The following is a 27,756-nucleotide window of genomic DNA, read 5'->3' as shown; positions in this document are numbered from 1 at the left end:
TATTAACGGAACACGTCGAGTACGAAAAGATGCACACGAGAACGAGCGCAGTGGCCTTATCGCGTAAGTATGACAGTATAATATTTGAGCTTTGAAGGCAAGAAGCGGGCAAATACGAGTAAAAAAAGAGTAGAACTATAAAACGCGCCGAAACTTAGTACTTACTGCGGGGAAAATAAAGAAGGGGCGGACTCCTTCAACGACACCGTTTACGGCGCAACGTTTAAAACCGTTCAGGCGATTCGTACATTCATCTCGACGAAATAACTCCCGCACGGAAACCATGCAGCGAGCCGAAGGTGTGTCTCAGTTATGCCGAAGAAAACAAAAATGCCCCGCGGGAAGTCGCTCGCTTCCTCGTTCATTACAGCGAAGGCAGAATGGTCAGCCTGCTGTACTCCAACGTGACCCGTTAATAAACCAAGAATCGTCGGTATAACCATGGAAAGAACCTCCAAGAAGCAGTGTTCCGGGAATAAAGTCACAAGAAACGAGGTATTATACGCACGTGGCGAGGCGGTATGCAGCGGCCCGGGCCGGCCGCAGGATCGAATCTCGCGTCACCGACGCGTCGCCCACACGGTGCTGCAGGGCGCCGAAGGGGAAGAGTGTTTTTTCGATCCTCGCCCGTTTCTCGCGCCTCGCTCGCCAGGCAATCAAGCTTAACGGCCCGCGTCGGCGGATATAGCGCGCGGCCGGCCCAATCTCGGCGACCGGTCGACGAGACCAAGGCGAATGCGGTGCAGCGCGCTGCGGAAGCCCGCACAAGGGTGTCCGATCGGCTATCATTATGTGCAAAGCGCAGCAGGTGTTTTCCAGGCGCGCGTTATTGGCGAACTTCTTTAACCGCACGGCTCGTAATTCTTTGTTTCAATTAATGCAGCGACAAAAGATGCATCGAATTAGGCAGCACTTATTATAACTTGGACACGTTATCGAAAGGTTTCACCGAGTAATTTTGGCCCCGTGTGTGGTAACGAGGCCAACATAATTAGTACGCAGGTTGCCTGGCCTTCCTTTATTGGACCGGCTAGCCTGAACGGTATCCGCTCTCAAAAGAGCGAAATATCGCACCCGCTGATCCACCTTGGCGGTACGAAAGCACCATTCAAGTACGCTCCTTTCTTAATATTTATTTATTTGATTAGCTAGTATGTTTGTTCTTTGCAGCTCTTTGTAAGTAACTTATTTCTTTTTATATATATACAGCCGGGCTGTGTCCAACGAACAGACAAAAGTCACACTGCCAGATATATATGCCATATAAACACAGGAGTCGCAATGCCGGCGATATTTCAAGCTTCACCACAAAGCTCGCTATATGGAAACACTCTCGCTATAATGGAAACAAAGACGCTCGCAGAAGTGTCTTGAGTGTGCAGGTGCGAAGGCTATACACGGCAAAAACTTCCTCCACGCATACACAGCGGGCGGCGCTGAAGCGATACCGTACATAAGGTCCCTATAACCGTACACACCTTCCGCGTGAAGTGAACCCAGTTCAGTGCTGCGTATTCCCCTCCGTTGATTGGCTGCCGCCAGCTTTGGCATTCGCGCTACTGCACGATTTTAACGAGATAGGGTAAAGAGATCGTAACGGGGACAGAGGGAGGTTGCGCCGAGACGAGAAGCCTGTATGTGCCGCATACCCTCTCTTCTACAGCCTCGAGAAACATTATAGGGCGGGGAAGAAAAATAAAAAAAAGCGTTCACAGTATACTGACCAAAGTGTCCGTGGTGTCTTTAATGTCCTGGCAAGCCGCGCATGAAGCGCGGGAAAGAGGGGCAACCTCAGCCGACCATGCAGGACCGCAGGGATGTCCACGTTTCGTAGAAGCATCAAGCAGCTCCCCGCAATTTGATTCATGTTATATTTATTTATTTATTTATTTATTTATTTATTTATTTATTTATTTATTTATTTATTATTTTTTTTATACATATTGCCAGTACAAATGGGGACTATTGCAGGAGGGCATTCCAACAGGATGAAAAGATACACTTACAGAGAAAGAAAATGACAATGCACAACTGCAGTTCTTATATATATATATATATATATATATATATATATATATATATATATATATATATTGTAAAGAAGAAGAGTGGCCTCAGCGGCATTGCTCTGCGCCTCAGCGGCATCACCATCGGCATGAGCTCGTGGTTGCTGCGCTTGGCCGAACGCTGCTGACCGCTGCTTGTTCTTGCCATATTCTTTGCTAATAAACCTCTTAGCAAGTGGTGGTGTTGGCCACGTGGCGCGTTATTGCCGTCGTCGCACAGCTTCTCCTCCAAACATTCGACGAATGCCGTCTTTCGCTCCTCAGTTTTCCTCGGCGCCTTCCAGCAATCCGTCCTCCTCATTTGGCCCTGACCGCTCATTCGCACCTACCCGACGCTCGCCATCTCCACGTCGTCGCTCGCTTTCTCCGATGCGTCGCCGTACCGGACCCACCGAGCAGGAAAACTGATGGCCGCAGTTCCTGAGGCACGAACTGCGTCCCCGTCGCCATGCACAAGTCCTCGCCCCTCTCCAGCCAACGTAATTGAATTGTCTGTCGATGGTACCGTCGTCATGGCGCTTGTCGACACAGGAGCCGCTGTATCCGTAATTTCCGCCCAGCTGTGCCGCGAACTCCGAAAAGTTCTGACGCCATTATCCGACCTGTCGCTTCGAACGGCGAACGCGCAAAGCATAACACCTCTCGCGGCCTGCACCTCACGAGTCGTCATCCAAGGACTTGTGTATACCGTCGAATTTGTTGTGCTGCCCTCGTGTTCCCATGACGTTATATTAGGCTGGGACTTCCTTGCGAATAATAACGCCGTCATTGACTGCTGTCGCGCCGAACTCGAGCTTTCTGCACTTCCAGACGTTGATGCTGTCGAAACCCCACTTCCGTGTTATAAACTGTCCGTATCCGACGACACGACCATTCCTCCGTGTTCTTCCATGCTTGTGCCTGTGTCCTGCGCCGCTCTTTCAGATGGCGATGTTCTCTTTACGCCCTCTGACCTCTTCATTCACCGCAAATGTTCTCCACTGCCCGTCGCTCTCCTTACTCTCCACAGTGGCGTCACGAAGACGCTCGTTCACAACACACTGGCGTGGCCCTTACATTTGTTCCATGGTGAATGCCTCGGTCGCGTACAGCCGATCGGCACCGTTTATATTTTTCACGCTCCGGCTACTTCACTTTCTACGGACATCAGCGCACTCACTTCTGACCCTGCCGTTGATCAGCCACTCCTTGACGCTTTCCATCGCTCCATCGATGCCGCAACGTCTTCTTCAGAACGAAGCCAGCTGATCACCCTATTGCAGAAGTTCCGCGCTTCTTTTGACAGCCATGCTTCTGGTCTCGGTCGCACATCGACCATTTCTCACACGATTGACACAGGAAGCCATGCGCCTCTACGGCAACGTCCCTATCGAGTCTCGGCGTCGGAGCGCCGTGTTATTGACGATCAGGTTGCTGACATGCTCCAGCGAGGTATTGTGCAACCTTCCAACAGTCCTTGGGCGTCACCGGTCGTTCTTGTTAAGAAGAAGGATGGTTCCATTCGCTTCTGTGTCGACTACCGACGTTTAAACAAGATCACACGGAAGGACGTTTATCCGTTACCGCGAATCGACGACGCCCTCGACTGTCTGCAGGGAGCGGAATACTTTTCTTCGCTGGATTTACGATCTGGATACTGGCAAGTTCCCATGGAAGCATCTGATCGCCCGAAAACAGCCTTTGTCACACCTGACGGATTATACGAATTTACCGTCATGCCTTTTGGCCTATGCAATGCCCCAGCCACTTTTGAGAGGATGATGGACACTATTTTACGAGGCCTCAAGTGGAACACATGTTTATGCTACCTCGACGACATAGTTGTCTTTTCCGGCGACTTCAACACCCATTTAAGTCGTCTCGAGCGCGTTCTCACATGCCTCTCTGACGCAGGACTTCAACTCAATCTAAAAAAGTGTCGTTTCGGCGCCCGACAGCTCACCATTCTTGGACACGTCGTATCGCGGGATGGCATCCTTCCAGACCCAGCCAAGCTTCGCGCAGTCGCCGATTTTCCTAAACCGAAGAACCTCAAGGAGCTCCGAAGTTTTGTCGGCTTGTCATCGTACTTCAGACGCTTCATTCGAAATTTCGCCTCCATATGTGCGCCCCTGACAGACCTACTTAGCGGCGACAAGGACCTTTCCGCTTGGTCACCAGCCTGCGACGACGCCTTCACCAAATTACGCCGTCTGCTAACTTCGCCGCCCATCCTCCGCCACTTCGATCCTACCGCTTCGACGGAGGTTCACACTGATGCCAGCGGCGTCGGACTTGGCGCTGTGCTCGCGCAACGAAAAACAGGGTTTCATGAATATGTCGTCGCCTACGCGAGCCGAACTCTGACGAAAGCCGAGGCTAATTACTCAGTTACCGAGAAAGAGTGTTTAGCCATTGTTTGGGCCCTTGGAAAATTCCGCCCTTACCTGTATGGTCACGCATTTGACGTCGTCACTGACCACCACGCCCTTTGTTGGCTGTCCACTCTTAAGGACCCCTCTGGACGACTTGCTCGCTGGGCCCTCAAACTTCAGGAGTACGACATCCGCGTTATTTACAGATCCGGTCGCAAGCACACGGACGCTGACGCCCTTTCTCGCTCACCGGTATCGGATGACGCTGCTTGCCTGTCTGCCCTTGAGCCTGCACTTGCATCACCCGCCCTACGCAACATGACGGCGGAGCAACGGAAGGATCCCTGGATCAGTGCCCTCATTGGCATCCTTTCTGATCCCGTCACCTCTTCACCGTCTCGTGCTCTCCGCCGCCAAGCTACCAACTTTTGCATTCGGGATGACCTTCTTTATCGACGCAACCACCTTTCCGACGGTCGCAAGTGGCTTCTTGTGATACCCCGCCACCTCCGTGCTGTTATATGCGATGCTTTGCACGCGGACCCACAGTGCGCGCATGCAGGCCTCTTCAAGACATACGCTAGGCTTCGACTCCGATTTTATTGGCGCGGCATGTATAACTACGTACGGAAGTTCATTCGCTCGTGTGCTCAGTGCCAACGACGAAAGTTACCTGCCGGACAAGTCTATCCAGCACAACCTCTTCCCTGCCCTAGTCGACCCTTTGACCGTGTTGGCATTGACATATACGGACCGCTGCCATCAACTCTGGCAGGTAACCGCTGGATCATCGTTGCGGTAGATCATCTGACGCGCTATGCCGAAACAGCCGCACTGCCGACTGCCACAGCCCGTGACGTTGCCACGTTCCTGTTGCGACATTTCGTTCTGCGACATGGCGCCCCTCGCGAGCTCCTAAGCGACAGAGGGCGTGCCTTCCTTGCCGACGCTTTGAAGGCACTGCTTGACGAATGCCGAATCGTGCACCGCACAAGTACAGCGTATCATCCGCAAACGAACGGCATGACAGAGCGCTTCAACCGTACTCTTGGCGATATGCTATCAATGTACGTCGCCTCTGATCACTCAAATTGGGACCAAGTTCTCCCTTTCGTCACCTACGCTTACAATACTGCGGCACAAGCTACTACTGGATTTTCTCCGTACTTTCTTCTATACGGACGAGAACCGTCCAATACGATTGACACCATTCTTCCATATAAACCTGACGAGTCCGAAAGTACCCCCCTGTCCGAAGCTGCCCGACATGCTGAAGAATGCCGCCAGCTTGCCCGCTCCTTTTCTACCGAGGACCAGTAGCAGCAGCAATCCCGTCAACCTGGAGACCGTTCGGCACCACCTTTTCCCCCTGGTTCTTTGGTATGGCTTCGGGTACCCGCTACCGCACCCGGCCGCTCCGCAAAACTCGTTGCCAAATACCTCGGACCATACCGCGTTGTAGAGAAAACGTCCTCCGTCAATTACCTCGTGGAGCCCATCACACCATCGACAGATCTACGCAATCGGGGCCGCGAACTGGTCCACGTCTCTCGTATTAAGCCGTACTACGACCCAATCGTTGTGTCCTCACCCTAAGCCGCCAGGATGGCGTCTTTTTCTGCGGAGGGCGATTGTAAAGAAGAAGAGTGGCCTCAGCGGCATTGCTCTGCGCCTCAGCGGCATCACCATCGGCATGAGCTCGTGGTTGCTGCGCTTGGCCGAACGCTGCTGACCGCTGCTTGTTCTTGCCATATTCTTTGCTAATAAACCTCTTAGCAATATATATATATATATCGTCCCAGCCGATCCAACAACGTCATCGTTAGCTACGAGCGACGTCGTTCACGTGTCTCGGCTCAAGCCTTATTACCCTCCCTCGACCACATCTGTGTGGATTAAGCACTTTCATGCAGCCACGCTGCGGCGGCTGTGTGGTATCAATATATATATATATATATATATATATCTTATAATAATATTAAAAAAGCTCGCACTCTGTAGTGACGACGTTATTCTGACGTTCGTGAGAGCTGATGCTTCGCCTTTCTGTTATCATCACGTGGTGATACTATCTTTATTATCATTACAGAATAGAGCGCGAGTCCACAGGCGTTCCATATACTTCAAGATTACATAAAATTATACTATATACGTCCATATAGAGAACGGAAAAGCACGTATCGAGTGACATGCTCGCACTTGTTACGCATGCCACACAGGTATCCAACATTGTCAGTCAATCTACACGCAAGGTTTCGGCTGTCGGCACGTGCTACTTGTGACATGTCTTTATTTTACACAGCGGAAGGTTATTCCGACAGCTGTGAGCTGCATTATTAGAAGTGCGAAAATTATTGTTTATACCAGGAAAAATTGTAGTTATGTTTACGTTGTTGCGAAAATTGCGAACACATGTATACGTTCTACGCGTTGCTAGGTCGTTTTTGCCTAGCCATAGATGAACCAGACAACACGACGGTTTCTGCACTTATATCAATAATAATAATTGTTCGGGTTTAACGTACCAAAACCGCCATATGATCATGAGGGACTCATGTAGTGGAGGGCTCCAGAAAATTCGACCACCCGGGGGTCTTTAACGTGCACCTAAATCTAAGTACACGGGCCTCAAGCATTTCCGAGTCCATCGAAAATGCGGCCGCCGCGGCCGGGATTCGATCCCGCGACCTTCGGGTCAGCAGTCGAGCACCATAACGACTAGACCACCGTGGCGGGTTGATATCGCTATCAAGAATATATATGTAAAGCGTTTTTTTTTTTCGAGAAACGTTTAAAAGAATCTCCCAAACACATAGCCCAATCCTACTTTTCGAGCTGGATAACCTTAAGAGGCGTAGATTATATTCGTGAGAAATCGAATAATTAAATTAATAATAATTGATTGCTCATCCGAATCATCGATTGAAGAATATACTAATTTTAACTAGCTTTCTAATTAACGTGAAATATATTTACTCGATATATCCCAATTTAGATTTTGGGATGTAGAACTATCTGGGAGTAAGTGTTAATATCTCTGACCAAGTAAATAACGTTTCAGAGCATTAATTAAAGAATACGAACAAAAAGAAAGCAATCTCACTTGGAAGTTTGATTGAAAATGAAGCAGCGCTCATAGTCGTATGCGTCGTTTCGTAGTTCTTACAGAGAAAAGCTCCTCACAGGGCCCCTTACGCAATCGCCTATAAGACGACTCGAAGGCGAAAGCCATCTTCTTTTTCTTCTCAGCCGATGTATTGATCCTCTCTTCCCTCCCCTCCCCCTCCTCCTTGCCGAAAGCTTCCTGCACCTCACGTGGTTATGCACTGCCTCCGAAATCGGCCCACCTTTTTGACCAAGAGTCGATGCCATGTGAGGACGTCATCACATGACGTCATGGTATGTGGAGCCATAGTGACGTCACAAATTTGGGCGATCTGTGAAGTCATCGCGCGGTGATTTCTTGCACCCCTCGTGCTACGCCGAAATCGCCAACCAGTGGCGTGGCCAGGGGAAGTTCAAACGCCCCCCCCCCCCCCCGAATATTTTCAATTTTGCATGCGTATATACTATACATGCGCACATAGAAACTCACGCACGAAGATACATAAAGTACCGTTGAACCCCCAACGAAAAAAATTCTGGCTACGCTATACTGCCGCGGACGGTCAATCTTCGTGCTTGATGAGGCATCTAAGGCTTTCGCCTTGATAAGTGCGCCCGGTCATTGCATATATACACTCATTCACATGCCATGCACGCGCCGCGTGCTCACAGCTTATCTACACCGCCGATGTGATACGGCGCAAGCTATGGATCATCGTCATTTATTGGGAAACGGGTGCGCGAACCGTTTCCGGAAAGGGTTCTTCTATTGGCTGACTCGATCGGCCCGCCTATATACCGCAACGATTCCGCATTACGAGCCATTCCCCCGAGTGCTCTCGCCGTCTGCGCAGAGCAGACGCGCTAAGCGAGCTCTTTGGCACCGAGACAAGGAAGAGGGAACCTCGAAGCACACTGCGGAAAAGAAAAAAAAAATCGAAGCCGTCGTCTCCACGGAGAAGCTCGCGGGATCGATGGATGGCAGCAGTGCGTACGTACGGCGGAGAACACGACACGGCGCCGTCGGGAAGAGATAAGAGGAGCCGGAACCCTTCGATCCGCCAAAGCGCTATCTCCACGGGCATGTACATATACTGCAATGAACATAGTACGCCATTTGCTTGCATTATTAGGGCTGCAATGTCAGGTGCCGGGTGCGTTTCACAGAACCAAGCGTTCCATTCCCACCAGTGTTGTACACGTTCCTCTAAAACAGGAACTTAAGCTCGTTCCTCGTTCCTTCCCAATATTGGAACGAGTTCCCGTTACAAGTTCCTCTAATGAGAAAGGAACTCGTTCCAGTTACATTTCGAAAATTGGAACGTGTCGTTACATTACCGTTACATTTGAATTTTTATTGAAAATATAGTGCCGGTCACTGCCGGATAATCCTGAGGCGAAGTTAGGTCAGCATTATAATTCTCACTTCAAGCTACACATATTTTACTAATTTGACATCGCCGGAAGCAGGTTATATGTAGATAATAGGGATCTAAAGAAACGCTCCTAGACGAATTTTTTTAGACCCCCGGCCACACTAAACTACAATTTCGTGCTCGTCTATCACAAGTGCAACTCATGGGGCAATTTCTACGTTAATCTTCAAATGCGCAGTCAGAATAGTGCTCTTCAGATATTCAACCAAAAATTTCCAGACATGCATCAATATAATTAAGTTATAAATAAGTCTTGCACAGGAAACGGCATCGAAAGGAACAATACATGGCGCTTAACAAGTGCTGATTCAATATTGCACTGTGAGTAGAAAATAATGTCCAGGATTACGTATTCGCAGTTTAGTGAAGTCTCTCGTTCGCACTCAGCAAGACTAGCATCTAGATGTTGGTATCCGACAGACGAACCTGTTTTCTCGTCAGCACTTCGTTACCAATGTTGAAGAGCCGTTTCATAAAGCGCTTGAGGGAACTGCCGTGTTGTACACACATAGGAACAAAGTCGACCGAGGTCGTAGGGCCGAGGGCAGGCTCAGTGGGTGCAAAGAGAATGCAGCTATAGATGTAGTACAAATATCGTTTATTGCGGGACAGACGTTATCGGTGAGGCGGCTGTCAAACTGAACTGTAAGCAACATATCGACCAATAGCCGCGGAGATAACTCGCATGTTGAAGGTATTCCAGGCGCCACTGCAGCCTCCCCCGCCCACGCACATACAGGCACACATACTCTCACCCACACGCACGCACGCACGCACGCACACACATATTGTTCGAGTTGGCCGAACAAAAAGTAACCTAGGTAAAAAAAATAGCGCGCCATTTCCTGGCAGCGGCTTTGCAATGGGTTTCGATGAGTCTCGAATGTCAAGTAAATTTTCTGCAAGGTGTGTCTATACACTCCAGAACGGCCCTTGATTGCTGTCACACTGGCTCACACAAAAAGAAAAAAAATCTGCTGTTCCTCCCGCACATGGTCGGTATTGGTATCGTGCGCTTCCCTGCGCCCCCGGCGGGCGCCTTAATGTGAAAATCAAGATGCAGCATAGTCAAGTGACAGGCGAGCGCTATATTCTTGCGCCTCACGCGGTCGCCCATCCGCTCTGTTCTGCACGATGTGCTGCGTTCGTGAGCCTGTTCAATGCCGAGGAACGTTTACAGAAGGAACGCCGTTCCCTCTGCCGTTCCAATGTAAACGTAACGAGTTACCGTTACAGTTCCACCGATACTAAATGGAACGGTGGCGTTCCCCCGTTCCTCCAAAAAGGAACTAGTTCCTGGAACGTCGTTCCTTGCAACGCCGTTCCGTACAACACTGATTCCCACTGTACGTGGATTTGTATATATTGCAGATTCAATTTTATTCTCGTGTTCCTGTAGGATAATGTATACGTGTAAGGGAAAGAACATTTCATACGCTGCCGGAAACCAACGATACGCATCAAGATCCAAACGTATAGCCGTCCAGTTCTCTTATTCGTATACCATATAAGCCTCTGTGAGCTCGAGCGCGCGAATCCATGTTATAGAGAAGCCTACCCTTGAAGAGACGACGACAGAGTGGGTCCCATTCTTTAACAAAGCTGTGCAAGATAATTAATCGGCCCGAAATGACAGTATAATATACTAAGTCAGCGCCCTCTCATGATGAAGTCTTTAAAAAAATAACAATAGTACTGAGCCGAGTGCGCGACTTCGTTCGCGTTCCGCAGGACCAAATAAAGTTGTTTTCCATTCCATTCCGTAACGATAGTATCTTGACACACTTTGTAGCCCTCTTCGGAAAACTGTCGATCTAGAAGTCTGTGCAGCCTAACAAGGCTATCTCAAAGCGCTGTACAAGTGTTACGAGAAAATAATGAAGAAAGAACACACGTGACGCATGCGCAAGAAGTGCAGCTGTCGAAGTGTAATAATGGTTGGGGTTATACATCCCAAAAGCACGGTATGATATATATATATATATATATATATATATATATATATATATATATATATATATATATATATATATATTGGGGACATCACTCTCAATGTCAACTCATACTATAGCCAAACGGAGAAACAATTAGGATGAAATTATTGCTATTTAATTGAAATATCAATGATATACCGTGTCACAGTCTTTTTGAAAATATTGTGAAGGACGAGCAAGAAAGGAAAGAAAACATTGAGGATTCATGCCTAAAGCGTAGACCTTCAACTTGAACTTTGTAACTCCTATACGCGCATATGCAGAAGAAATCCGACTAAACATGTTCGCATTACAGCACAGCTCTTTACATCTAAACCTATTTGATAGCGGGAAAGGCCTTTCACTAAGCTACATAAAACGATGAACCGAACCGCTCCTATTCTTTCATCGAAAATGATTAGAACCGCCATGGTCTTACCAACGAGCATGCAGCACGTGAACTTTTATGTAGCCTGAATTATATACGGTCACCTCCAGATGCCATTCCGGAGACACTAAATAGTGAATTTGAGTCGAGTGCATAGCGGCGCATATGCTCAGCGGGACATATGCGGGTGGCATACGGACCGGGTTCAACCAAGCCGTATACGTACATAATGCGTGCACGCGAACGTGCGCCGTGTATCGATCAGCGGTTCGCGTGATCAAACAATCGCCGAGGCGTCTCGTCCCGGAGTAAACTGGCGTGCCGCGCGCCGCCTCCGGGCATGATTCACTTAACAGGGGCGCGCACATTATGGTGCATGGCTCGCCAAGACGCACATATATACGGCACGCGTGCGAATCGGCGCTAACGACGTCGAGCGGCGGCGTCTTCGCCGACACGCTTCTTCCCCGCGGCGCACGGTATACACAACGCGTCTTGTATGCAAGGAGCGTCGCGTGCGTTGCGTGAAACCACGAAACCATGCGGTATTATGCCAGGGCGGCTTCGTTTCCGCGTGCGGGTTTTTGAAGAGCTTGCGCCCAAAATGGGCTTTTTCGGGGAAATTCAACGCGTGGAAGTGCGGTCGAGATAGCGCGCGCTGGAAATGGAATGAGAGGATATGCGGGTATCGCGTTAAGCGAAACCCGGTTGCGTTCGCCGAGTCCAGCGTCTCTTTCCACCGACCATCTGTGTGGCGTTCTTTTTTTCTGCTGACATTCCGATGAGCACGCCTCGTTTTTATATGTCGTCGGTAATCTCCTGAATGGGACGTAAATTTTTTATATTTTTTTATAGCTGCAACAACCATGACGCTCACGCTCTCGGTAATGTTTATGCAGCACTGACAGGGATGTATTTATTTAGTCTGAAGTTTTGAGGACTTTCTGAAGCACCCCTGCATGCAGTGTTGCGGCCATTGCAGTGCCTCGATCCCTTACTGTAATTCACACCTTCTGTCATGTCACTGAGTTCACGTGTTGTTGTTATTATTATTATTATTATTATTATTATTATTATTATTATTATTATTATTATCATCATCATCAAAGACAGTGGATCTAATCAGTACACGCGGAGTGAAGAGTACATGTGTCGTGTGATAGTGGTAACGACTGCAAGGAATGGGACCGAGCTGTGGGCGCGTAAACGACGAAGAAATGTAACGTTTGCAGACTCGGTACTAGCTGATATATTTTTTAAGGCGAAAGCCTTAGATGCCTAATCAAACGAGAAAAGTTACCATCGGCGCCGGTGTCAACACGAGTAATGCAAAAAAATAAAAGCACGTGATGACGTCACCATATTACGTCGCCAAAATATGTGACGTCATAACCTGACGTCGTCACATGGCATCGTCGCTTGATCAAAGGAGGCCCTATCCCGGAGGCAATGCAAAACCAGGTTAGGTGCAGAAGGCTTCCAATGCCTCCGATCCCGGAGGCACTGCAAGGTCCCATTGGGTACAGGGAGCTTTCGGTTAATACAATCGAGTGAGAAGAAGACTTTCGCCTTCGTTTCGTCGTAGGTAAAGGCATAAGGGACCGTGTGACTTTCTTTTTTTTTTTTTTTTTTCAGTGCACAATCCGCAGTGTCTGCACAAGCTGTGGCGGTTGAAATAACTTGCCAAGTTCGGCCACTAGTGCGCTAATCGTGACATCATGCCCTGTTCCATATTGCTCTTGGATTTACAGATTGGCACTTTTCGTATACCTTATTTTCTCCTCTTCTATACCCATTCTTCTCCCCCTGCTCTTCACATTATGGCCAGCCGAACTCTGGTAACCGCTGTGCCTTTCATCTCCTATTTTCTTCCTGCGATCGCTGTCTCTTAGTATTCGTTCAAAACATTCGGGACGTCACAAGCAACTGATGCCTAAAACTTGCATCAAGACTTGAACATTTTGGTATATAGCTGGCACATAATGTTAATGGGCTACGCCAAGCAAATCCAGCCCATAAAAGAAAGAGACACAGACAGGAAAAAAAATGCAGAAACTTTACGTAAAGGTATACGTAGACTCGCTATAGCTCGCTTATATAAATGCTAAACTCACTAAGCTGTCGTAAAAACGCAGCACATTATGACAAAGTCTGGGCGCACCACCAACCGTCCACGATGTTTTTAGGCTGTGGGAGCGGGGCGTGAGCCCTTCGGTGTAGCGTTAAATATGTTAATTACGCCACGCTGCTGCGCCGGACAAAAGTGTTCCACGAAAAAAAATTTAAGTGTAATGCCTCAATTTTGGGGGCTGGCGACGCGCAGGCGGGATGGCTGTGTCGGAGAAACAAAGGCGATTTCGAGTAAGAAGCGGGAAAGGAGGGGAACAGGTGTCGTCTTGCGCGGCGGCAAATTTCACTTCCGGTGGGAGACAGATTCTCCTCGTCGATTACGTCATTACCGCAGCACATGCAGCGTACAGATATATACCTCTTCGCCGCGGCGCGGTCGTCGGCGATGCAAGAACAGCAATCATCGCGGGGGCAAATTAAGCCGACACGGACCAGGACAAGGCGCTAAGAAGTCCGGTGGCTGAGCATGCGGCGGTCTGCGGCGTAATGCCCGCGTGTGCGGGTGGGGGGCGTACGTCCATTGACTGAGTGGCGCGCGTAATCCGAGGTGGTTGGCGGTGGTGCCCTCGCGCGGGAGGAAGTGCGCGCTTAATTGAGAGCGGCCAGCCCGTCTCTGCACTTTCGTCGCTCTAGAACAGTGCAGCACTGCTGAACCGGTGTCTGCGCGGCGCTGAATTTGCCTTCATAATGGCGCATAAAGACGTCTCCATGTCGAGCACTATGTCCCATCTCTATACATCGATGCCGAGTCGAGCAAACAATGCAGTTTTCGCATGACTACCTTCTGCCAATGTTATATGGCTATAAGAAAACAAACAACCGCGCGATTCGGTGTAGCAGACGGCTGCCGGCCAATGACGACGCTTGCAGGGTTGACACGATGGACACCAACGCCTCAGCGATTTCGAGTGCTTGATTCTTAATTAAGAGGAGATTGCAACTCCCCGCTACCCGTAGACCGGCCAATAGTGATATTAGAAAGTCTTCGTCAAATGCGACGGGGTTTGCCCACCTGAGCGCTTGTGTGATTATCGTACAGGCTATTATAGCATCTACAGCAGTGCACCGATTTAGCGGGAGACGGCGCGCTCGCGCGTGCATTGCCCATCGCGTCTTCGGCGGTGGCCGCGGCAAGTGCATGCAGCAGCAGCAGCAGCAGCAACAGCCGGCGGGAGCGCTGGCGCGGAAACCGGCCTCGGCGCAGCGACCTGGGTGGTCCGGCCGCCGGTCCCGACGTCGCGCGGCCGAGTCCCGGCGAAGGCCGTAAAAAGAGACAGCTATTTATCGTGGCCGCTTGGTTGTAATGCGCCGCGCCGGCCTCCGGAATTGGAACGAGATTTCCGCCGCGGGAGGCGCGCGGGGACATCGCTCAGCCGACCGCCGCATGCGCATCGCCGAGGAGCTGGGTCCGCGACCACGACGAAACGTCGCAGTCTGCCCGCTCCCTCCCTCTCTTTTGAGGACGCTGTGCAAACTCTGCTGATGAGACGGAACAAAAGCGCCTCCACCGGAACGAGAAGAGTGATTCCGCACAAAAGACGATGGAACTCGCTTCGGAACAGTCACGACACACAGGGACACGGAACGCAATGCTGCAACGGGCGATTTGTGCACTTTTTACGCTTTCTTACACCGGCATGGCGCACTTGTTCATGCTTACCGCGCGATAAGAGCAGCTGTCGATGGGTGTAGTGTCCTCTCCGTGCCTTTTTCTATAGCTAGCGTGTAAGCGAGAGATGGATGCTTCAGAAAGCGAATTCTTCTCGTCGAATAAACAAAATGAGATACGCATGCGAAGCCGCTGCGCGCATGCTTGTCTGCAGCTAGCAATGCCAGCAGGCCATATACTTCTATGAGAAAGAGATGGTGGGAGGGGGGGGATTAAACGGTAATTGTCTTCTTTTCTTTGTTTTCTTTTTCGACACACAAAAGTGCTTCAGCATGTCCTTTTCCACACTACGTGTCAAGCAGCAGTACACTACTACCAATAAAGTAGCCGGGCAATATAAGTGAGCGAAATATCATTAATGAAAAAAGCGAATAGTTCTGCCGAAGGAGCCTCCGGCTTGCTACTTGCATACATCTAACATGGACAGGGATTAAAAGGAACGCGAGGTGCATGGCGGGAATATACGCATAAAGCTAGGTAATAAGATAATGACGGCATTAATGCCTGCAGACAATGACTCTTGAACTTCATCCTATGTGAAAGCTTCCTACGAAAGCTATGAAAGGATATAGTGTCCTTTTGTTTGACTAAATCAATACACCATGTACTGAGATCGACATATGAGCTACAGTAGCGTTGTCTTCCGAACACAATTAATGTCCAGACATAGTCGATACCGCTAGTTTGCATATCTCTCATTATAAATGCAATCCTGGATATATTTCCACATTAGTAAAACGTTGACATGAAAATAAATACCCGCGCTTGAAAACTCACTCATGTAGTACAGGCCTCACCACCTTCGTTCGCATTTCTTCCAACGTTCATATTATTAGCACATTTAATATATAACCGAGGTGTACAAAGACTTCGATTAGCGCTGGTAACGTACTAAAATTCATAGCTTTTATTACAATGTTTCTTATACTCCTGTTGGGCGGCCGTAGCCAGGATGATTTATTTTGGGGTTGGGGAGGGAGGGCTCGGCCCTTTTATATGTAGGTTCATGTGCACGTTATTACGTGTGCCTGCATATATACATACATACAAACTATAAAAATTTCATTTCAGAGGGGTGGGGGGATTGAACACTCCGCCCCCTTACCTTCTCTGATTATATTGCCTGCGCTCTTCTGAATTTCTTCAATTAATCAGCGATAGCGTGGGCATACTTGGGTGAGGAGGTTATAAGAAAACGAACAATATTGCAGTGTGTTAGAGCAGCAATACAAAGACCACTAGCGCCAGTTGAAATGTGTTAGAAGAGTTCGCACAGAATTTGAAGATTATATATCGGTTTCCTAATGTCATTGCATATGAATGTTCCCTTAGCTTCAAGTTTGACCTAAAACATATTTAGTAAAACTCAGTTAGGAGAATATGAGTGCGTACGCACCTTGCTTTAGAAAAAGATTTAAGGAGGTATACTATGGGTTTTTTGCATAGCGCACTCAGCCTTCTTACTGTTATACACAACAAATAATATGCCCAGACAAGTATACTTTGCATGGTGCTTTGAAGTGCCTGGACTTCTTATACAGGATTGTCGAGGTTAGCCGACGCGAAGCATCTACAAGCTGCACAGGCTTAACTGACACGCGCATGCTCAAAAAGAAAAAAAAAACAACAAAAAAAGAAAAAAAAACCGTACACGTCGATTTCTATAATCCCTGTAAGCGATTTTTTTTTTTTTGACGTTATGTATTCCGCGTGCTCGCGTGAGAAAGAGGACTTTTTCTGTAGAGAAGCAATATTATTGTCACGCTGCACGCTGGAACCAAGAAGTGTAGGCAGATGTGCGCGCGAGCAGCGAGCTGTTGTGGGGCTGACCGTCCTCTCCCTTGTGCTGCACTGCATTTATGACCTTGCAAATAAATCCATTCCATCGTTACAATTTATATTAAACCGCGGTTCGATGTCTACATTTTGGTAAGGAAAAGGCAGATCAGTCTACGTTATCTCAATATGTGGAAGCTTCGCAGGCAAAGGTTTATGTCAGCTGTGTCTCTCGTTAATATATGGACGGACCCAGCCCTCAAGTGATGCCACCTCCCATAGGTCGGCAGTTTTCTCGGAATGTGTTCACTTCCTCGGCATTCCCACACGAGGTGCGGCTACCATTCGGAGTCACCTGCCTTGTTCATTAATGCGTATACACATGCACAGCGTCCGTCTCTGCATCGCAGTATACGGCGCTCCTTGCATTCCGATATATGCTTGGGCCGTTTGCTTAGCGACCCGCAAATCATCGTGTGTCCATATATGTCAGCTGATCTATATACCGCGGCCTTCTCGGCTTTATGAGGCCATAAAGTTCAGGTAGCCCAGCCGAGTGCCATTTGGGGTCCACAAGGGCGACCAATGCTCGAGATTCGCGCCTGAGAATCTGCCCCCTTCCTCGGACTCCCTCTATATTTCCACGAGCTTTCTCTGACTGCTGTTTTGACTTTCATGAGCTCGAATATATATAGTAGCCGGACTACACTCACGGCTCTTATCGGAGATGCACGGAGTCGAGCCTGTCACTCAGCCTTTTAGTATTCCCGATAACCCGCGGATGCGACGCTCTAAATGTGCGGCAGCAACGGGAATTCTCTGGTTCAATCGTCGCCATCGTGGCTTCCTCCTTCTCTCGCCATATATGCGTCGCCGTCGAGGCTCTTAGCGGCAAATTGAGCCGGAAAGCCCGGGCGGCCTTCGAGCACCGACGACAAGACCCCCGTCACCAGTCCTGGGGGAGGTTATCGGGCCGGAGAATCGAGCAAACGAGCGGACTGCACTTTCATGCAGCAACGTACTCCGACTCGCATTGCAAATATATACAGAGAAATAAACACGCTGCCACGTAGGATGAAGGCCGTTCACACTCCCAAGTGCCGCCGTGTGGCCATGTATAAGTGTGCGGTCTCTCATGCTGCTAGAGAACAGCAAGATTGAGATGTCGACCCTCGCGTTTAACGATACGGTGGCCGGAGAACCGCTCAGAAGGAGCCATGGCAGTCGCGGTTGCGAAACTTGTGGCGGCTCGTTTACTATATGACCCAGACACGAAAACCCTTACCTGATACTACGGAATGAACCTTTAATTCAAACCAATACGTTACGTGAGTAGTTATGAGTAATTGACAGTACACAGTTTTTTTACATGTAAGTGAAGCCTCGAACAGGCCCACGAAAATTAGCTGTGTGACATCAAGTTAAAGGCATGCAAACTATTTTTCCGCGTAACGGCGCTAACTGCTTTAGTATGGCGAATGCGGAGTGATGCACCACAGAGGTGAACACCAGCTAAAAAGTTATTTTACTATTATATGCTAAAGCTCCGGCAATGTTAAAGTTACAGCCACTAAATTTGCATTCTGTGAACCGATTAACGCAGGGACTTACTCAAAAATCTCTTCGCGCAACATTTCCTTTCATTTTTATAAGCCCATGGTTAATCATGAGACCTCTTGTTATTCAGTAAGATATCACTTTATAGCCACATATACAGAATTGCTGCTCCGTTATTGCTTTTCGCGCATTTTTCTTGAGGATCAGAACAACACAATATAACTGCTCATTTCGCGGTATATATTGTTTCCAGTTAACACTTTTGCAGCGTTTTGCAGTCCATGGATGTTCGTCTCGGTATACCACCGAGGAAACAAGCAACTGCAATCTATAGCTTATGTACTGACGCACCAGCATTCCTCAGTGACATAAATTATAGCGCCGATCGGAACAAGAATGCCGAAAACGAAAAGCGCCGACGCCCTCAGCATGTAATAGTGTTTGCTCACGGATGGCTCGTCGCCAAGTGTCACCACTCCGACGCGCTTTATAGGTTCAGTTGACAGCAGCGATCTGTCGACACAAGGACAGTTACGGAAGCAGACTTGTACGTGCACGTCTTGGCGATTTTGAAAGCGCTGCATGCCAACTTAGGTGCGGATACAAAGTTGAGGGTTAAAGCATATGAGGCCAGTTGTATACCTTTTCAGAACTTCAGTAAGCAAGCCGGAATGTTACCGAAGAATGACGTTAAAGGCAATCTGCCAGCTTTGTTTTTTTCTTTTTTTATATGCTCATTGCTTGTCCCTCAACTTCGAAACAAAGAAAGCCGTTTGAATGTATGCACCATATGATATCACGAAGGGAACGCACATTTGGTCAATTGGTTGCATGTGTATGTTGTGAGCCAGGCCCGTAGCCACGAATTTTTTTCGGGGGGGCACTTGCTGAAAGCCTTGACTATTTGAGAAAAACGCCTATTTTCATTATTTATTTTCGGTAAAACACCATGTATCATAAAAATTTCGGGGGGGCCCGGGCTCCCCCCCCCCCCCCGGCTACGGGCCTGTTGTGAGCTACCGATAATATTCTTTATAACGTGTATTGCACATTTCCTTGTGTTCATGGCGTTCCTTTATAACAGGGACACTGAAGAGTAGCAGTAACTGTACATATACAGGTAACACCTTCAAAGTTCTACATTTTTTCCTGAGGAAAAGTGAACCAGAACAATAACGCCAAATATTTCCTCGAATGTCTCATCAATATCTCATCATCCGTCGTGAATTATTATAGTATTTGCCTCGTACTTGGACGGCTTGAGAACTTCTCAGATAGCTAAGTTGACAAAACGTGCCCTTTCCAAGCTCGCTTAATATACTCTGTATGCGCCAAGCAGTGCAGTCATATCGAAGACACGCACCACAAACCGCACACTCCCCACGTACAGGTCAAGGCAGCGCCTGTCTTGTGCTTCTTACATCTTCGCCCTCGTCGTGTGCATCAACCAAGATGAACGCATACAAACAAGCTCAAGTTTCGATTCTATTGATAGATAAGCATCATATTTCATATGCTACGGTGTTCACAAATAGTGCGCAAAAATATGGAGCCTAGGAGAACTTTTCTGCATGGGGTATGCCTATCTGCACGGAAATGTTGAGAGAATACCAGCACTTCTCGAGACACAGCTCTGGAATTCGTTGACAGAGTTTATTGAAGAAGAATAGTAAGGATTTTCAAGGCCCGATCATTTGAAAGCAACATTTATTCGATTTTATTCACTTGCTATTATAGCGTGACGCACCAGTTCCTTTCAAACACGATGTAACATTTCTTTATTGCAACAGCAATTATAGCGGCACCGCCGCCGACCTGCCCTACTATCAACGACGGAAACGCGCATTGGAGATTATGAAGGCCCTCAGAGACACATAGTGCGTTCGTAGCCTCTCCAAGTGGACGCACAGTCATACGTTCCGCGTCGAGGTTTGTAATTAAGAAATTTCTTAGGGCGAAAGCCTTAAGTGCGTCGTAAGATGCTGACCTTGAAAAAGGCGGCGTGCGGCACAAAACCCACGTGAGTGAGTTTAATAAAAATCTGATAAAAATCACTACTCTAACTGGAGTAGAACCCATGTGCTCTGCGTGGCAGTCAAGTATATTCTATACCACAAAGCCACACCAGTGCTAAACCGCTTTGCAAAAGGACCCTATACAGTCGTCATGTCGGGCAAGGAGTCACGTTGCAGATGCAATATTGCGTAGAATCGCACCAGGCGTCACACCATGTGAATAGCCAAACCGGTGAGTTGTTGAAAGCTGCCAACCCATTCAGCTGTCATTCATCATCACTGTTATCAGTCACAGCATGAACGAACTCCGATGATGGTGACGATGATATATCTACACCAGATGGCTTTCGTGTTGGAGTCTATATAGGCCAGTTTTCTTAATGCACAGACTGATTATTTATCGAATGACTTGTTTTGGCTTTTCGTCTGGGCCGATAATTCACTTGCAGTGACGTTTTTGTGTGAAGTTCGTTCGAATTATTGTTTTTATTTTCAAGTCGTTGAAGTGAAAGAAATGTGTGTGAAACAGCGTAAGAGGATTCTCGCGTGCTTGTATACGCGTTGCATGTTGCAAGTGGCCACAGATGAAGCCTAGCAGATCTAAAATGACCCAAATCATTTATTTCACACAAACGATTATACCGTACAATGCCGAATTAAATAGATGGTTCAGAAAATATTACATGTTTTGGCTTTTCGTCTGGGCCGATAATTCACTTGCAGTGACGTTTTTGTGTGAAGTTCGTAAATAAATAAATAATGATTCATAGGCGAACTATTTGAAAATAGATTGTTTACAGTCTTTTGCGCTATGCCTATATAAGGGCAAGCCTTCGAATTAAATTAAAACTACAATTCAAATAAGTTAGGCAGCAGCCTTCACCGAGCTGAACACATGGTCTGCTAATAACGATTATTTTAAATTCCGGAAAAACAGCAGTGCGCTATATATGAAGCGAATGGAGCTGCAGTGTCAGATATTGCTCTTTTCCGGTATTTAAGCCTCTAAATAAATAAACGCATAATAAATAAAAAAGTTTAATACGTGTGAACGTTGCTGTTGTGAATGGACATTTTCGTGGTTATTGGCAACTTCATGGCGCAAACTATTATATAAGAGGAGTAGCCAAAGTCACACCCAGGCACCAACCCCTCCTTCAATAAATAAATAAATAAATAAATAAATAAATAAATTGTACGGAGCGCCAGAAATTTTTGGGCCTTTTCGGACCCCCACTGAAGCGCGGATAATATAAAAAGAGTATTCCAGAGAAGTCACACCACAGCAAAGTTTTTGATCCATCCATCCATCCATGCCATGTATTTCGGTATACGTGCGCCAATGGACGGCTTTCTATTTGTTGAAGCTGACACAAATACAAGATAAGACAAACTCGATACAAACTTCGATAACTTTCGACAGCTGCGATGACTGCCAGTAAAACTGAACGCGCATTCGTTTTTATTGTTTTCATTTTGTTCCTAGTGATGTTGAAGTTTCTTTCCGATTATACTTAGAATAACAGAGCTGAGTTAGTTGGTAAGTATTTATGTTAAAGAGAGAGGGCGTGCAAACACAGACACAAGAGAGAGGTCAAGACACCACAAACGGCGTTTGTGGTGTCTTGACCTCTCTCTTGTGTCTGTGTTTGCACGCCCTGTCTCTTTTCAGATTATACATTTTGCTATTAAACATTTACGATTATACAACTACAGGCCCATCCGTATTTTAACGGTTGGCTAATAAAATACAAGTCTGGCTTAGGAAATCTGTTTTTTGAATACGAAGACCACTCGTATTTTGCTCGACGGCTACAGGAGGCGTTGTACAAGCTGTCTATCCTACGGAAAGTCCGTTTTTAAGTTACGAGGAAGTGTTCGGTCCCAAATTACCATCAGATTCTCCGTAAAGTAGGGTAATTTTTTTACACTATATGTCACGCTCATATACGAGTGTTATATAACGAAAACACCAGAATATCACATGCAACAAGCCCGAAGCAGAAGTCACGCTGAACTAAAGCGAGTGCAAGCAAATACGTACAACACAACACTATGGTGAGGGGTTCGAACTCCGGACCAAGACGAATTTTTCCTTTCTGAGAAATCCAAACGGATTTCCCTGCAGCTTTAGAACCTTGCATGGAACATTGCAGAGATGAAAAATCCTTGAACATGGGGTGCCAATGGAGCCAACGTTTCGACAACCGGTCTTGCCTTCTTCAAGGCTGCAACTGAAGACAAGTCCGCTTGTTGTAACGTTGGCTCCAGCAAAACCCCGTGTTCAAGAATTTTTCATTTCTACATTGAATCAGGGTAGTTCATGGGCAGATGGATGCTTGAAATGATGAAGAAATTCTTGAACAGGGATTGTCGCTGGAGCCAACGTTTCGACAAGTGGACTTTGTCAATGCAGCTGCTGCCGTGACGAAGCTAAGTCACCTTGTGAAAATGTTGGCTCCAGCAAATTCTTTGTTCAAAGGTTTCTCATATTATACATACGCTGTATTTTGCATAGCAATAATGCCTTGAAATGTTGAAGATAGCACAGGATACGGAGTCGGAAGCGAATGTGCATGCGTCATGGTGTGAGGTGTTGAGTGAGCTGAGCCAATTGTGCTGAGACGTGCCGTTCCTCTGTTCTAGTGGTCCGTACAGAGGCCTCCACGTCCAACCAGAAAGGTATGAGGACTACAATTGGCACATGCATCTACGCGAATATGTACAGCTGAGCTCTATACACACACGGTCGGAAACGCAGAGATTCGTTATCCTGGCGCGTCAGCCACACAAAAAGCGACTTTTAAAATTTCGCTGTTGCAGTTTGAGGATAAAATAGTCTCGTGTTGTTTCCAAACGGCAAAACTTTCTCGTGACTGCTGCACGATTGCTGTTTCCATTCGTGTTGCGCCTACAAAAATTATGCATGCATCGACAATAACGTGCTTTTTTATATTAAATGCGTTTAAGGAGAGGTTGGTGCCTTGGTGTGGCTCCGGCTGCTCCTTTTTTCTTACATAATAATTTGCATCGTGAAGTTGCCAATAACCATAAAATAGTACAAAATTTACACAGAATGGACATTCACATTCCTAATCCCAGTACTACAAAATAATTGCCGACGCAACAACAATGTTCACACGTCATAAATGTTCACACACACGAAACGTCCACGTTCTAAAGAACAGTTCTTCGAGGTGATCGCACAACAGTCACTATATATAGGCCCTTGCCCGCACTTTAAGCACAGCTCTCATGAAACAAACGTTGATAGGCGCGAAAACACGAGAAACACATGAAAATGTGCTATTCTAACTACGCCGATTGCTGTTAGATCGTCTATAAACCAAACAGAAGTATTCTCAGACTTCGGAAAAAAAATGCTGGTACATCTATTAGTAATTGCGTATACCTTCTGCTCCTCTTGAGTGAGAACAGGTCAACAACAATCCCCCCCCTCGTGACTCCAGATTCCGCGGACACTACGATACCTCCTTATGGGTTATATATACGGAAATGTGTATGGTGTCATCGACTGCGTCATGCATCACCGAACTCAGCAGAGCTATGGTCCTGTACCGCGGTGGATCGTTTGGGAAGTTAAACACATCATATGTTAACTTCGCATGAGCTGAATGCAAATAGCAGACCTCGCTTTATTTGAATTGACACTGCGTTTCATTGGCTCATGAAATGTCGTGCAGCATACATATATATATGTCCCTCGTTTTTGCTTACAGGCAATGATTAGAAGATTTCCGGAGTAAGAGATGTAACAGAAAGCTAGGGAAGTTAATAAAACTGAGCGCGGTTGGCTACCCTGCACTCGGAAAGGAAAAACGAGTCTTTAAGGGGACGAGAAGGAGGAGGAGGGAATTTCGCAGTTTGTACAAACACACGCACACGACGAAGAGTTCACCGTCCAGTTCGTGCACAAGTGGACGTATATGATATATCTGCACCTGAGGAAGAGTTCCAACTCTTTGCAATACTCCACCGCGCGCGATCGAGGACACAGTCCCAATATCTTCTCTTGTCTTGACGTTCTTCCAAGAACAAGCCTCCTATAGTCACATGCCGGACAACTACACAGAAGACCTTGTTTTAGAGCTAATTCTATATTACACGTGTTTTATAAGGCACTTCCCGCCGTGCTAATTAAATATGAATAGACGTCCGGGAAGACAACCCCTATACAAAGGAAGGTGGTAGCAATATTTCATTGCGTCGAGTGAAACCAGTTGGCAGTTGTAATTTTATGTGCGGGCCTATATGGCATCGGCGTACCAAAATAACAATACAAACGCCTGCTTAAAAAAAAAAAGCAAGAAAGTATTGAAAACTGAAACAAAACATAGATACATAGAGAAACGTCGAAATCTCTTAGTTCGCATGAAGGTCGAACGAGCACACTGCATGCATGCAAGTATGTGAAGAGCGCTCGGCGCTCTTCAAGCTGACCAGGCGCGGTGTGAAGCAGTGCGCGCGGCGGACACCTGACAAAACGAGGCTGATGGAGCCACCCGTCACGAAGTGGATCACGCGCGCATATGTGGTCATACAGGCGCCGCACTGCGTGCGATGCGTGCACGTCGAGGCCGCAGAGGTGTCGGCTTGCAGCGTGATAGAATTTATAACGCGCAGACCTTCACCGTCTTTTCATCGCAGCGACGGACTGACAGGTTCGGCTTATACTCGGCAGCTCGTGGCGTGTATACATGTTCGGAGCGCCGCGGAGAAGCGCAGTGTTTTACTGAAACCGCAGAGCAAGCTGTCGTCAGCTGTAATCAACGTTCAAATCCGCAAGGATGTTCGCCAGCGTCGCAACATCACCACATCACGAAGACGTGGCGTCGTTGCCATGGCTTTAGGGGTCCACATAAAGAAACAAACTTTATGATGGCTCTGGACCTGTGTTGAGAAGTGGGTAAAGGGCTCACCATGGAAACACTGCATGCGAAGTTCGATAGTGAGCTGTCGTCTCTTTCACCGCGGCTTTAAACGCTGGCCCATACGTGGTCGAAATATGAAAACTCTCTCTGACGACGCCCCAGCGTCGTCAGAGAGAGTTTTCATATTTCATAACCGCTTATGCCGAGCATTCTACAAAGCAGCAGATATGCATGCGATTCGTATAAAATACGGGCGTACGAGCAATTAGTCGGGCAATTCGTTTGGCTTTCAGTGTCAACACTGCTGGCGTGATTTATATATATATATATATATATATATATATATATATATATATATATATATATAGCTCCAGCTGCATGGTTTCCATGCATGAATCCAACTTTTAATGCTTATTCTTTTTTTCATTAAATTACGGCTGCACCTGCAGTTGCATGCTTCAATGTGAACGGGTTAATTGTGTGCACAGATGACTGCAGAAATATATTTTCAGTCATATATATGTGCCTTTTGTTGTACAATGCATTCTTTAGCGACAGTGATGTTCATACTTCTTGTAACGTTTTAAATTATTGGAATGGTTCACGTTATTTGTCCCGAAGCAACATGATGATGACGTGTGATACACTGTAAACGAAAATTAGCCGAGATGGGAGCTTTTCCAGCATATGAGCCCCTAAAACCCCCATGCCCCAATCATTTACTCCGTGGTAGCGGGGTGAAGTCGGCACTTGTCGTCGTAAAACGCCCCTTGCTTAATGAGGGAGTTTATGAACGACATGACCTTGTTAAACTCCCCACGGAGTTTTAGATCACGTGGTTAGAAACTCCCTATGGGAGGTTTAAAAAGTATTTTGGTCGTGACGTGCGTGTCACGTGGTTAGAAACTCCCTATGGGAGTTATAGAAACAATTTTTGGTCGTGATGTGCGTGCGTGTGTGAATGTGCGTGTGTGTACGGGCATCTGTTTGCAGCGACGATTTGCAGCGAGGATTTGCAACGGCCAGTTGGTTTGTGTAGACGTGTATGACTATTTTCTCCACTGAACCGTTCTGGTCAGAGACAAGTTCAACTCGCGCCAGCGTCCGACCGCGAACACATCGAGCTGGCTGTCCCGTGTTTATTCTCCCGTCAAGCGGCAGTGCCCATGCACACGAGTGCAAGCCTCCGACACGCCACGGATACCTCGCTTCAACGTGCCGAGTTACGAGGAACTGCGAAGAATAATTTCATCGGTAACAAAAGTAAGCTGTTGCGATCGTCAGCGGGTTGTTTCTGAAGTTTCACTGGCTAAAACTTCGAAGCAGTAAAAAGTAGGCTTCGCTACGTCGTCGGCATCAAGCCGGCCGGCGGCCGGTGAGAGAGCCGCGCCGGCGAAGCGCTCCCCCCGACCACCGGCAACGCTTGCTTCTCGGAGTGTCACCGAACCGATGTTTCACCGGCTGCAACTTCTAAGCGGTAAGAAGGCTTCGCTACGTCGTCGGTACCAAGCCGGCGGCGCGTAGCAAACTCGCACAGCCACACCGGTCGCCATGGCGAGTTCTATATACGAGCTCGCACCGGCCACCGGGGAAGCAAAGGATATGTTTCACAGAAAATAAAAGCTGCTAGAATGAGTAAGTTTAAATTGTCTCTTTGTGCCATGCAACCACCGTTGTCAAACGTATAGCGAGAAGGCGAGCGCCGATACGAGATAGATTGAACCAACATGCGGCCGCCGCTGCACTGCGAGCAACAGGAACCGCGACTACGAGCCGTCTCGTTCGTTGTAAGTGCATCGCTCCGTAGCTTAAAGCGGATAGCGGACACCTGTTTTTTTTATTGTGTGTGTACAATAACGGCGACGAAAACTGCACAGCAGCAAGCATTTTGTGATCGCGAGCTGCCGTTCGTCGTATAGCCGTGCCGTACTCCTGCGAGAGGCCTAGCGACGCCGTCGGCAACAACGAGGTATACCGGCGGGGCGGCGCAGTTCTTCGCCGGTGTTGCTGAATGTGTGCTGCTGAAGCGTTCGTGCACGGCCGCTCGTGGTTCGTGTACGATTAGGTGCATTTTACAGACTCACGCACTGTATTGCTAAGGCGGATACATCCCATGCGACACAGTGCCAGCTGATAATCAAAATTCGCTAATTAGAAAGGCGTTGAATGTTAGGCGGATTTATAGTAAAAGACGGGTGTACCTCAGTAGTATCTATAAGCCCACCACAAATATACACGTACGCCATGAATGTTTGGTGCATAATTACGCGGAAAAGGAGCGTCCCATCCGAGCTACATTGGAGGTCAAGATGTGGTGCCTATATATACTCGGTGACCAAAGTTTGGTTGTGAAGCGTGGGTGACGAGCGGTTGTCAGTGTGAGTGTTGTATTACT

The 27,756-nt window shown here is 47.6% G+C and overlaps 1 protein-coding gene and 1 long non-coding RNA gene across 7 annotated transcripts in view; one reads left to right on the top strand and one right to left on the bottom strand.

Moving 5' to 3' along the window:
* Window positions 1-27,756, top strand: part of LOC119393260 (homeobox protein engrailed-1-B) — a 161,678-nt gene that overhangs the window by 56,130 nt on the left and 77,792 nt on the right. For 3 of the 6 annotated variants that reach the window (XR_007416322.1, XM_049416174.1, XM_037660189.2), the window contains exon 2: window positions 23,116-23,151. The exons of the other annotated variants lie outside the window; for them this stretch is intronic. Coding sequence is in view for 2 of the 3 variants with exons in the window: in XM_049416174.1 (XP_049272131.1) it covers window positions 23,116-23,151 (36 nt within the window). In the remaining variant the exon portion in view is untranslated. The remainder of the gene's footprint in view (window positions 1-23,115; window positions 23,152-27,756) is intronic. 6 annotated transcript variants of the gene reach the window in all.
* The window catches only part of LOC125758695 (uncharacterized), a 118,313-nt gene that overhangs the window by 44,043 nt on the left and 46,514 nt on the right, over window positions 1-27,756 (bottom strand). The window lies entirely within an intron of this gene.

The sequence above is a fragment of the Rhipicephalus sanguineus genome, chromosome 5, assembly GCF_013339695.2.
Source record: "Rhipicephalus sanguineus isolate Rsan-2018 chromosome 5, BIME_Rsan_1.4, whole genome shotgun sequence".
In the NCBI taxonomy this organism is placed as follows: Eukaryota; Metazoa; Arthropoda; class Arachnida; order Ixodida; family Ixodidae; genus Rhipicephalus; species Rhipicephalus sanguineus.
This window is presented reverse-complemented; position numbering and strand designations above follow the sequence as displayed.